Source organism: Annulohypoxylon maeteangense (genome assembly GCF_022496945.1).
Source record: "Annulohypoxylon maeteangense strain CBS 123835 unplaced genomic scaffold GGS22scaffold_2, whole genome shotgun sequence".
In the NCBI taxonomy this organism is placed as follows: Eukaryota; Fungi; Ascomycota; class Sordariomycetes; order Xylariales; family Hypoxylaceae; genus Annulohypoxylon; species Annulohypoxylon maeteangense.
The window spans coordinates 1465441-1478886 of NW_025953249.1; the positions used below are offsets into that span (position 1 = coordinate 1465441).

The window sequence follows — 13446 nt, forward strand, 5'->3', positions numbered from 1 at the left end:
GCTTCCCCCCTTTCACGTCACAAAAACACCACCCTCCAAAAAAATTTCGACTTAATATATGGTACATGAAAGACGCAGAAGATCTTCCGAATGAACGACTCCTATCATTATGATCTTGCTCTCTCCTCTCCTCTTCTCCTCTCGTGCTGTCGCCTCCCGGTGTAGCACAAGTTCCCGGTTTGTGGCGAAATAAGAGCCGCAAGCGCCGCGTCCGAAAAAGAAAACTCGACAATGCAACTAGCAGTACGACGACCTGGCCTAGCCTGACCTGACCAAGACGAGAATGTCGGGAAAAATCAGGAATCGAATCCGAGTCCAGACGGCTAGCTCAAGGCAGCGAAAAGGGACCACGGGATCATGCTAATATTAAAACAGCCCTGGAAAAATCAGAAGCCGTGTAATGACGGGAGGTATGATATGTAGATGGAAAGATGCATTATGTTGTACATGGTATCCTGCGCGACTGAAAATGACGGATGCGCGATATGGGTATATTTTACAAATCGAGTATGAATGATGTGTGGTATGAAACATTAATCTCGCGAGCAGACGTCGAAGGCAACTAGCCCGCGAAGAAAAAAGTCGAACTAACCCATAGCCATGGGTTTTGTTGTTCTTCCAATGTCGACCAACCGCTACCGCCCTCGTCTTGAAGGGTCGGGCTTTTCTATTAATCCACCGATGTCGACACGTCCTGATCGGTCATCTCGCTGCCAACCGGACGCTTCCCCCGAGGGACCGGGCTGTCCCGGTCCACGAATGGGAGGCAGTTGATATTCCACCTGCTGAGGCGGCCGAGCCATGGAAAGTTCGCTTCTTGGGATGTGATGAGAGGGACCTGGTTGGGGTTCTATTCGCACAGGTCCAGCAGCAGAATAAGAAGGGACGTTGGGACTCACACCAGGAGTGAGACCCGAAGCCAGAGGTGCGGGTGTTGGTGGTTGCCGTGGCGTATAGCCCCCCTCACGAGGTGATTCTCCGAACCGTGGCCGCCCAGGATCGAAAGAGCCGGAAACAGGGGTCAACTGAGCGTATGGTTGAGGTTGGAAAGAATATGAGAATTCTCGAGCGTGAGGAGAGGGCGAAGGATGTGGGAATGGCTGGACTGGACGACTTATCAGCAACACGATGAAGTATATCGAATCCTCTTTCGCAAGCCCGATACGAATCGGGTACGACCGCTGCTGTCCATCTGCAGACATGAACGAGAAGAAATCCTGGCGATCTAGTTGGAACCTCGATATCGATTCAGGGCTGAATGGTAAAGCCTGTATTACTCTCTCGGTCTCCTGTTTTCCAAAGATTGGCGGGAGATAATTCGGTTCCTTCCTAGTCTGCTCATCTTGCAGAGACCTTTGAAGTGCAACGACTCTGTCGCGCTCGTTCGGACTGACAACTTCCAACAACCTTCGACCTAAGATCGACCTGGATCCCACTGCCTCAACAAAAGTACTCGACGCCTTGGAAATCTCAAAATCCATAGTTAGGAATGCTACTGGTTCGGGTGCACGTGTGGGTATGGATAGGGGGGCAGGATAGATGTTTGCATCTGCGGCTGATCCACGTTCGAGATATCTAGGTGCGATGGGATCGCTCGGCTGGGATTTTAGAACTCTGTAAGAATGGCTTCTTCGGAGGGGGTCTTCGTATGAGGAGGCAGAAACTGCGCTAATCGGTGAGTAGAGGGAGACTGGTCGTCGCATGGAAGAAGGGTCGGCTGGATGAGGGAATCTCGCTCCGGCGTCAAATCGAGGTTGGTTGTCATCACGTAATCGAGGTCGGCCGCGCTTTTTATGTTGAACATCGACGCAGGAATCTTCCTTGCCGTTGCTAAGGCATCGAGAACAGGGTCGCTGGGCTATTCACATCAGATGGTCAGCTTTTTATACCACGACTATGTGACACGTGAGTATATATGAAAGAGGAAAAAAGTTGTCCAGTTTTCGATGGAACCAGCTCGGAATATGGAAGGTATGCTCCACGGGTGTTTATGGCGTCTTTTCGGTCAGATGGGAAGCACGTGGCTAAGACAATCCGAAGATGTCTGGCAAGGACAGAGACCGCAGCTTCTCAACGTCGGGTGCTTGAGGCAACTTCGGTCTTGCCTCTAGCTTTGCTGATAGCACCTTCCGACGTTCTCCGTGGTAACCACCCGCATCTTTCTTGCCCCGTATTTTGCGCTGTATTCTGCTTCGACAATTTTTGCCATTCACACGGGAGCTACTTCTCAAACTCAAGTCGCCCCCTTAAAGGTGGTTCCTGGCGCCCTTTTTGGTCTCTTGCAGCAGTTACACTAGAAATCGAAACGCCCCTGATTTCCAAAGGATCGTCTCCTTTCAGACTAAAGCCCATCTGTCCACAGGCATGGCCACGATTGGGAGAATCCACAAAATCTTTGTGCTTTGTCACCCAGAAGACGATCTCCGGCTGGTATTGAATACTGTACTCAGGGGTCTCATTTTCTCGCGGATTCTTTGCCATGACCACTTCTAGGAGCATACAACATGTAATGGGAAATAATGAAAAATCGGAATGGGATACGTACCATCACATCTAAGAAATGTTAGCTTCTGGAAATGTGCTGGGATGGAGGGAACCAAAAATTGCGGTAGTACCTTAAATGTGCTCTTTTGCAGGGCACACATGCCGAAGCCACATGACCCTTGGTTTTCCTTTGGGATTTGGGCGAGGTAAAGGGCGGATTATCAGCTCCTGGGGGGTTGCCTGGTAGTGCGTAAGGTGATGGTCCAAGGCTGGGTCCAACTACGGGTGGGAGCGGATACTGAGGCTGGGGAGCCATCGGGCCCGGTAGTTGCTGGGTGTAGGACATTGGTCTTCCCATCGTTTCGTCTGGGCGATGATAGGTTGGATACGGCATCCGTTCCGGACCCTCTGGGATATACCCTCTAGGGGCGCTGGTAGTTGGTGGTAATAATGGTGGTTGCGGTGGTTGTGTTCGATACTCGCCTCCTGGAACTGTTGAGCTTGGCCGATACGCATCATGACTAACAGGCTGATAGCCTCCCTGACCTCGATCACCGACCTCTGGGTTTGGCTTGGGCGGGAGTGGTGGTGGAGACCCTGACATGGGCGGAGAGGGATACGCCCTTGTGCTACTCAGAGCACAATCCGTCTCTGCTCTGGCCCAGGACAGGTCTAGAGCGAAGTTCGCCAGATTCGATACACCTCGGCGCTGGCCGAGCGGGAAATTCAACTGCTCAGCACGATAAGTAAGGGTTTGCATGGATGCAGCCTAAGAAGGATACACGATAGGACCCTGAGCTCCTAACGCTTTCTTCTCCTTCTCAACGGCGGCCTGGTACTCTAGTTGGGAGCACGGCAACACCGTTCAGAGATAGGGTTTTCGATCCTGGAGGAATAGCATGCCCTGGCCGATTCGGTAGTTGGAAGACTAGATTTGGAAATCGCTTGGACTTTTAGACCGCACCGATTGGTAAGTAAGCAGCGCTTTTCTTCAGATCCGCAAGCGCAATCCAGACTCGAAAGATTTTTTTTCTCGAAAATTAGATGGGTAATTATCAAACTTTTTTTCCTCCCCAAGTTCCGCGGGGTGTTTGTTGCTAGAAAGTTATATGGCCCAAGGCAGGTCGAGAAGAAGAGAAGAGACTAAGTGTTAGGAATGGCGACCTCAGTCCTGCCTGACTTCGATGGCGAGAGTTCAAAGACAGGTCGGACAAGCAAAATCGTCTGTGATACTGGCTCAGTCAAGGTTAGGGAATCCAGTGATACGGCGCGCGGCGGAGTTGGTGGAAACCTAGGAGATGGGATGACGGGGAGCTGCAGCACAAGACACACGACACTCTCTCCTTGTAGCACCGTCAGATAGCTCTTGGGTCTTGGAGGCCTGGGAAGGGCAACGTGCCAGCGGCGGTAGCTGCGTCGGGCAAGAGCTAGATGATGCCGACTTGTCGACTCAAGATGGAGAAGCTCGACAACTTTTGGGTCTGGATAAGGTCGCGGGAGGCTTTTGTGCGACTTTAATATTAGAGATTGGGACAATTTAGGTACGAACCAGGGTACAAGCTCTTTTGGGGCGCCATACGAAAGTACTTAGGCCACTTGCTGCACACGCGCCAGGTCTGCTTGGCGGTTCTTCGTTGATGAGCACTGAGAATGCGCTGGCACGAGCGCTGCTGGGCTGGGCAGTAAGTGACTAGGGGGGGTTCTAAGTACTACTTCTGCTACTACGACAGGGAGTGGGCATGGGGAAAGGCAAGAAGGGTAGCAGAAAGACAGTCTGAAGAGATCCCTGGAGCTTGGTCGATGTCGATGTGACGACAAGGCGAGTAGGCATGTAGCATGTAGCATGCAAGAGGCTAATAATAAAGATTATGGATTGCAGATTATGTTGTCTAAGGAACAACACAGCAATGGGCAAGGAGAGCGAGCACAGCACAGAGCGAAGCACACACTAGACGTACAGGAAGTACTAGTTTTAGTCTAGCCGGCTAATAAATGTGCTGAGAGTAAGGATGAAGATGGGTAGTAGTGCTAGATAGAGAGTGGACCTCTTTTTTTTGACATGGTGGCCATGATGGTAGAATCCTAGCTCTTTCCAGGGGTCCCATGGGCGCTGCGGACCTGTCAGGGTAGACCCTTGCCCTCAACGGGGAAGCATTGGCTGCTAATCATTGATCAGGGATTTTCAAGGGTAACGGGGAGAGAGAGTAAGTAGGTACTGCGTAGCATGTATTATGTAGCAGGTGTAGCAGTCTTCCACGCCTAGCTACCTAATAGCGATACATGCCTGTAGCGATGAACGAAATCCCCTATGCCCTCATCTGCTTAATATCCCACAATAATACTATAACGCATATCATACCTTGCTTGCCATGCAATATAATGATCGTTAAATACCTAGGTATGTATTTTTTTTATCTCCCCTAGCCCGCTATGGGACCTTTAGACCTTGGACCTTTTTTTTTTTCTTTTTCCCCTGGCGATCTGAGAATTCCCCGCGTGAGTGCCATGATGTGACTATGTCTGAGCGCCTTGAGATTGCTAAGAAATGCGCAGCGGAAATAATGAGACAAGACTTCTAAAACATGAGTCTTTAATTGGCTAGGGTTTATCGAGATTCGAGGGACTAAGAGACGAAGGGGCAGGAGTCTAGAGTTACGTAGCTGCGTAGCTATGTACATACATAGAGGGGGGTGTATTGTTCAACGGCTTTTATGTAGAGAGGGGGGTGCGTGTCTGATTGCCGGTCTAAGGCTTCGAGGCCGACCTGGTGGCTGCTACTGTCTCTGACCTCACATGGTACCTCCAGCTAATAAGGGGAAACGAACGGTACGTAGACCACTCCTGAAGAGGGGTGGGAGCGGGATGCAAGACAAGCAGTTTAAGAAAATGCCCGGTTATGCGTCCTTGCGTAGTAGGTATGTGAGCTGGCATGCACGTAACTTCCAATATACTGCAAGGAACGCTAAGTGGCTCTGTTGAGGAGTTTCTATGTTTTGAATGTCGCCATGAATAAGGTGGATTTTGGTGGATTTGGATGTTTTAACTTGCCGCTGTAAGTAGTTTTTAGGTAGAAGGTAGGTAGGTAATAGGGAGTCATGTTTTGCTTGTGAGTATTTGATGACCAAGGACCCACGTAGGGGGGGAAAGAAAAAAAAGAATGGCACGGTTAGTTGAAGGAAGGCAAAATAATAATATTAAAAAAATAACAATAATAACACTGACTAAATGGGATTCCGGCGTCAAATGGCGACTCGACTATTGACCGGATGGAGATTCTGATTGGAGGAACAGCGCTCCAGAAGGCCTCACCTTCAGGCCTCAGCTCAATTAAATAGATTGAGGAGCAGCATCTTACACGTGCATTATATGAAGATGATGTAAATAAGGGAACAATAAGATCACCGAATATTCGAGATCAGTTTTTCACTAGAAAAATATACCAGGGATGTTTGAGTTTGGACCACACGTCCACACTAAAGAAGACGGTCAGGGGCAGTATTAGAAGTACGCTGTACCTGATTAGACTATTACTAACCCTCTGTTGAGGCTCTACATACATATTCCACACCTTTAAAAGGCAGGTTGGGTGGTACTCCCCGGTAAGAAGCCATAACGTAAAGAGGTAGTATCCCGAGCCTTTAGTACGTAACTAAGGACAACACCTCGTGGAGTTTACTAGAGTAATAGATGAAAAGTCAGATTCGTAAATAGATTAGTAGATATAGTGTCCAGCCCAACCTCACGCCAGCCACCACTATAATAAATAGCATCAGAGTTTACCGGATACTTCCTCGATAATGCTAGATGATACCAGATGTAACCACTAAACAGTAAAGGTTACGGTGGACACAGAAATATGTATACAGCATAACATACGTACATACATAACACTCTCGTTCGGTATGGAGATCGTGAGCATCAACTTTTCAATGGTGGATAATCTTGGCCCGCAGATATAAAATACGTTGTGAAGAAATAAAGTACTATTATGTAGGAGTAAAAAAAAGAAAAGATTAAAAAAACGAAATCCATGAGGGATGCACTGTAGCATGGCAACATGGGTTAGAATGATAGGGAGGCTTGTGCGGAACCGGACTTCAGAGGGACTTGGCCGCATCCCTACCCGGCGGCAGTTCCTTAGCGGCGGCTCAACGATCATCGTCGCATCTGAGGTGGGTGAATCTTATTGAGGGATGTGATGAAGTCGAGTTTTTGATTGTAATTCATTTCACCTCGTATTGTAGGCACGTATAACGCATCTTGATAGATAATCAACTGGCAATCGACATGGGGAAATCTTGCAGGTACTACGTAACCCAGTTCTGGGTTTCGATCATTTTCTGCACGGGGAAGCCAAGCTGGGCGTGGCTCGAGGCAAGGATTGGTCAAGGGAGACAAGGAAGGCCTGCCGAGTTCATGCATTCAGTATTTGGTTATATGTACGAAGTATTCGAATATGTATTGGAAAAGTTTGTACATACCTACATATATCCCATGCTGATCCATTTATATTCTTAGCCTTGCATGATCGTGTTATTGAGCGTGTTATTATCTATTTTATTACAGCGTACTTTTCTCGCTACTCTTACTATCTATAGTCTTTGCAGTCTTGTCAGGTAGTAGCATAATACATAAAACTTGAAAAAGGCCAGTAAGGACGACGACATGTCCTGATTTTTACGCATGTCTTAAATGCTTATTGAGCTATTACCGTGCGTGGTTTAGCCTACCTAGTACCTAGACAAATACCTGGGTCTAGGCATTGTTACCCGTTACCCGTGCCTGGTTGCGTCTTTGCTAGTCATGTCGTCAGTTGCTTAAACCTCGGACTCTAAAAAGGGTCGTTGCTTTTTTCTTATTTTTTTTTCTTTTTTCCCTTTTTTCCCCTTTACCCTTTCCAAAACAACATCCAGTCTAGACTCGAGATTCTAAACCCCCTGCACGGCAATGACGAACGTCATAACAAGGATGAGGAAAGACTATCGATCATGATACATATGGTGCGATGCGATGCGAGGATCGACAGTCACATCGTCCGAGCTTTCAATGCCTTATTCGTTGGATGTCAACATAACGCCTCATTTCCCCAGAGGAACTTTGGTGAAGAAAATAGAGAGCTAGATACTCAAATTAAAGACGCCAGTCTTGAAAGGGATTCGAGACCAGCGGTGATCGGCGTGGGGTTATGTGGTAGGTCACATCAATTTAGGATTAGTTCTACTGTACCCAGGCCAGTACAATACCAGTACCTAGACCTGATGGCATGTGCGGGCTAGATAGAACCGGGTAAGCGTGCTAACGCATGATCCCGAAATGGCAAAGGGTACGGGCTCCATCGGCGACTAGGTACTTTGCATAGGAGGTAAATAGATGTAGTAGTCTATCTTGTTTCTGCAGGGTCGTCTTTCCTCTCACGGCTACTACGCAGTAAAATAGTAAAATAGTAAAATATCTGGCTAATAGGAGATGGAAGCTCGCACGTTTTTCTAAAACTATTCCGCCTTGCGCAATCCCGGAAGGGCTTGGTATTGTACCAGCCAACCCAGTCAGCCCATCTACATAGGAGCCCATCCAGCCCATCCAGCCCATCCAGCCGAGCATGCTACGATGCGGTCTACGGCTCGCCTCGTCTCGTCTCGTCTTGAGAGATGACAAGATCACAAATCTCTTGTTGAAGAACCCGATCTTCCAAGCAATTAGCCATGTACATAATCAATACATCTTTAGTCTAAAGTTACCAAATGTGACGGTGTCATCCCGCTAGCAATAACTATTGCGGTAGTTCCCTACCATGTAACGCATAGCACATGGCAACCATTATACCATGCATTTCGTGCCGTCTAATCGATTATCGTCAGTTATTTGCTACTATGTACTACTAGGTAACTACCTAGTACGTACATGGAAGGTTAAAGGGGTAACATCCAGCATCGACTCCCTCCTCCTTTACCTAGGTAGATACTGATAAAGGGGTGTGTATACTTACGAGTCTTACCTGCGTCCATCTCTGGATAGGGCTGCTAATGCAATACATATTACCCGTGTACCCGATGAGTTTTGTGGCTGGAATGCGGCTGCAAGGATTCCGGTCTGCCATGTGGTCATACAACGGTTCCTTATATTGTGGCTTGTCCAACGAGTTGTCTCGTAAGTTCAAGGTTGTTGTCCTTCGGGCGGATAGGTTAATAAACTACATATTACACGCTTACCGCGTTTTTAATAGGTTTGGATGTTAGAAGCCTTGCCAGCCAGTCAAATCTTCCCGTCACGTTATCTACCCTTCTTTGCTCTTTAATTCGACCTCTCCTATGTTGACGTTGGTTGCCTCTGATTGCCTCGGATTACCTCTCGTTGCTTCTGGTTGCTTTTAGGGTCGATGAATTCAAGACCGTAAATAGATCAGACTGCTACATTAATTATCATCGTCAATGCGTCCGTTAATAAAGTTACACTTTCATATCGCGTCCGCTCTCCGGGAACCAGACTAGCATTACGATAGTTAGCCCATTATGCCGGCGAATGCCTTGTCTGCCCTGTCCGCCCTGCCTATTCCCTGTATTCCCTGTATTCTTTTGTATATTGTATCTTGGCCATTTTCGGCTTATTAAACTTTCTGTCGAGTTTTGTGCCTCATCAGCACTTTATCAGGTCGACATCATATATGTAGCCACATATACCTACCGAACTACCCAGCATTATATCGTATATCATATCTACTTACATCCATATGTACTATCTACCTATGTACATACGAGTTCTTTACATATTCGAAATCTGTAGTAACCCCGCGTCTCTTTTCGGTCCCGCCAAGTCTCAGAGTAAAACTTGATCAATATTGGAAAGTTGAGCGAGTCTGTCAATCCTATTACAGCCCACCGTCGTAATCTATCGCATACATACATACATACATACATATCTACCTACCTATCTTAGGGGATTAAATCCTCCGGTCGATCCCCGCCATTGGTTTCAACCCGCCCAGCCCGTCTCTCAACAAGCGCCCGCGGATCTTTTTTACGCTCTTCGACACCCACACCTGCCGGACCCTATGTACACGATATGTCTCAAACAAGAATGAAGCGCATAGACGCCGTCTGGACTCTCGTATGCCGGGAGAATAAGGCGCTTCGTGGAAGAAACTTCCGTAGCAACCGGACAACAGAATTCGCCTTTATCCAGTTTCGCCATTGTTTAGTTTTGTCGTAAATAAAGACCCTGAGAGCGCTGGAAACCCTAGGGGAAAGGAGAAAGCTCCTGAGTGCTTTTTTTTATTCTCTTTCGATTTGATAGAATTACCCCCACCAAAACCCACCTGCTGCCACCGAAGCTTGGAAGCTGGTAAGTCTCTCAATCTGGACCGAGATCTACGAGGCGTTCGGCTGCCATGTAGCGTCCTCCCGAGTCCAATAGTTTGCGTCCTTGCTGAGGCCACCAAGGAAACGGACCACTCTCCTGTCATCTAATGTCTGAAGATTCTTAAGTGACCGGGCAACGGCCAATTATACTCCCAAAACAGCTTGGTTGTTTCTGGTTCGACGCCTTCCTTAATTGCGCGCAGTACCATTAGTACCTACTATCAATACTATCAGTACCTACCTACTATATCCTACATACCTACATACATTTCTTTCTAACTTCTAACGCCTATTATCTCCTAACTTTCCACTTTCCACTTCCCTTTTCCAACTTCTAACCTCTAACAACGTCAGCGGCAAAAGGTTGCAGATCTGCGGTTTCGATAGACGCCCAGCCCTTCGGAATAAATTGAAGTAAGATCATCGGCGTTTTCGTCTTGAAATCACATTCTTTCAATAGTGATAGATTCCTTCGGTGCCAACAACACAACGTCGTGTGGTTTTCTAATCGTTCTAACTTCTGTCGGTACCTTGTACACCGCAAATTTTCACCCGAGATCAGCTGGACTTAAGATTACTGCCATGATCTCCACATGGGATGGGACCCTGATGCATGATGCGTTCCGGCATGTGCAGAAGCCTCTCTCCCAATGTTGACAAGCTCTCTAGTCCTTGCCTCTCGCTACCCGACGCCATCGCGTCTTGGGTTGGTCGTGGATCACCGAACCTTGCGAACCCAGTACAAACGCGTCCGAATAAGTATCGTCACCAAATTATGTACTGCCGTATACCAAGGTACTTTTTCTTTTTAGCGGGTGATGACACAGATGGCTTACTATATACAAGGGGTAACGAAGAAAAAAAGAACTTGGGAATATCTGTCCTAAGCCGACCTATGCGCAAGCCTTACGCAGATATAGATAGGTACTAACTAATACTAGATAATAATTCGAAACGATAAGAACATGCTTCATAGTTGAAGATCTTCTTAGCCGGAGCCTCGGAGATTTTTCATGATTTTCTTCTCCTTTTTTTTTTTCTTTTTTTTCAAGTAAAGCGCCTTTTCCCCAGGACCTTTATGTAGTACATACAAGAATTGTCTGGAGGGATCTGAAGAAGAAATTACTATGCACGCGGAACATTCCCGTACGCCACTTGTGGCCGCTAACAAGCGGAAAAATCAGAGCCGGTTCACCGCTAAGAAAGCCACACCCGCACTATAATTATGTAGCTACATGTACCTAGACGCAGATATCTAATGCATCCAGCTATGTACAATGCAGTATAACCTTGAACTTTATCATTCACATGTACCTAGTATGTACGAATCTATCAACAAAGGTTCGTATTTAAAGTTCCAACATAAGGTTTTTGATATCGATATTCCGCTCCGGAATGGATCCGTTACATTGTTACACGGCGCGGTGGAAGTTGTGGCAGGAGAAATAGTTCACCTTCCTAATCCACCGTAAAGAAACTTCTATGGGAGATTGTCAAATTGTCACTTTTCGATGTTGTCACTTGTCACTCTACAACCGTCAATCTTGTGTCGCCTTCGTTAAATCCCCAATCCCATCTCAATCCCAATCTCCAATTTCCTTAGGTACCTACATACTACCTACATATCCACGCAGGACATATGTACTGCATCTAGTGGACCTCCCAAGCTCTGCGCAAAGTCTACCAAAGGTCGCAGGTCACAGGAGCATCTAAAGATGGATAACGAATACCGGAAAGGTCCCTATATTGCTCCTGAATTAAGACTTTCGTCTGAACATGGGCATTCTTTCTCGACCCCAATGGATCAATGGATCGTGCGGGATAGGAATCCTTAGAGGCTCTTGTTCGCCAAGGTTGACAACCGAGATTCTTTGCATACAACCTGCTATCCCTGTCCCTGTCATTACCAGTCAAGGAGCTTGACACGGTGTTCGAGCTCAGCAACTGTCAACCCGTCCTCCCGTACATATTACAGGCTCTAGCTATTTCGCTTGTTGACGTGCAATGCGGCAATGGCAATGCATAGTCGCATACAAGACATAAGCCTCATCAGCTCCCCATCGAGTCCCCATCGAGTCCCCCTCGGTCTCCATCGCGACTTTAGCATTATGTTTTATATTGCTGACGTACGTGTATAGGCATTCTCGTCTTAAAGTCTTAAAGGCTTGAATATGCTAATCCTGTGAGGGGTCCCGAGCGGCTTAGCTTTACAACCCCACCCAATAACACGCTCTGTTATCAAACAATGTTACGATCTGTCAATATTCCCCTCCGCCCGTCATTGGTCAACTTACTCTCATTATTAGATCCGAATATGGGGTATCATCTCGTCACCGAGTTACCATTATTGCCATCATTACGACTACCTAGTTGGAATTCTTCAATAGACGCAAGCAAGCACGGGGCGTCTAATGGCGGTCAAAAATTGAACTGCTAAAGACTAATACCTTATTACCTGTGACTACCTGTGGATAGGTATTCCTCAAGGAGGGACTCTCATTTCCTTAATATCCACATTACTCACTATACATCGACTATTTAGGAAGAGTCGGAAGTATTGTTGCACGAGACTGCCTATCTGCCGTGTCAGGCACCATTGGGCGACCTTTTCGTCTAGCCGGCATTATTGCATCATCGTGCTTTCAAAGGAAGCATCCTCTTTTAGTATCGGTTTGATACATTTATCCTGCATACCTACTACAGTAGCTAGGTACTACGCTACACTACACTACACTACACTACACTACCTAACTGTTATTACATGGCTGGCGCGAACAGACAGGCCAAGTCGATAATCAAGTGGAGCTCAGGCGAGCTTAAATGAATGAATTCTCCTGCTATTACCTAGGGACCTAGGGACTTAGGGACTTAGGAGTATTACTAGGACCCTTAGGCGGTCTGTAGTGGCTGGGTATCGCGCTGCTAGTGCTCCCGTCCGCGTGGTAGATCTTTTCAAACTTGCGTCTTGACACTTGAGCATCACCCAAACAGATTCACGGACCATCTGGATGGGAGAGGCACAGACCATCATCCCGAATTCGTACGTGGACGATACATCGTTGATCATCCGCCTATGTAAGTACGGCAGGTCATCTTACAAACCGAATAATATTAGATCCGCCCTAATATTGAACGACCTAAACGTCCAAGCTCGCCGAATATTGCACTCCGGCGCATGGGCCGATGGCAACATAGGGTGCCACTAGCCTGAGTGAAGACTGCTGAAGCTATCTTGATTCTGATCTATCACATGGCAAGTTATCTAATTAAGTCTAGCTGGGCTTTTCATGCCTTCGTTATCCCACATGGGGTTCATCGCGTCTACGCGTAATTATCCTTCCTCTGCCCGTCCGAACAAGTACTTATTTCCCCAGGCGTTGTCTACTTTCACTCCAGGCCGAGGCAAACGTACAATGTATCAGCCGTACTCGTATCACCGTACCCACAAGATGCAACCGAGATGCATATTACCCTGGTACTTTGCTGCAGCTAGCCCGCTATCAGAAGTGTCACCAGTTGAAGTTATGGTACTATGGATGCGTAGAGCAGAACAGTAGAACAGCAGAATAGGACGGCCAAAGGTGGATTCGTCTCTGCGCTACTACAG

The 13446-nt window shown here is 47.3% G+C and overlaps 1 protein-coding gene across 1 annotated transcript; it reads right to left on the reverse strand.

Annotated features, from left to right (window-relative positions):
- Positions 1 to 290: 290 nt before the first annotated feature.
- GGS22DRAFT_65670 (uncharacterized protein) lies at positions 291 to 3442 on the reverse strand. Its single transcript, XM_047967698.1, has 3 exons — positions 2616 to 3442; positions 2546 to 2553; positions 291 to 1858 (listed from the first exon to the last, which is right to left on the reverse strand). The coding sequence occupies exons 1-3, from the start codon at positions 3242 to 3244 to the stop codon at positions 636 to 638; spliced, it is 1860 nt and encodes a 619-aa protein (XP_047822821.1). The 5' UTR covers positions 3245 to 3442; the 3' UTR covers positions 291 to 635.
- Between the last annotated feature and the right edge of the window lie 10004 nt (positions 3443 to 13446).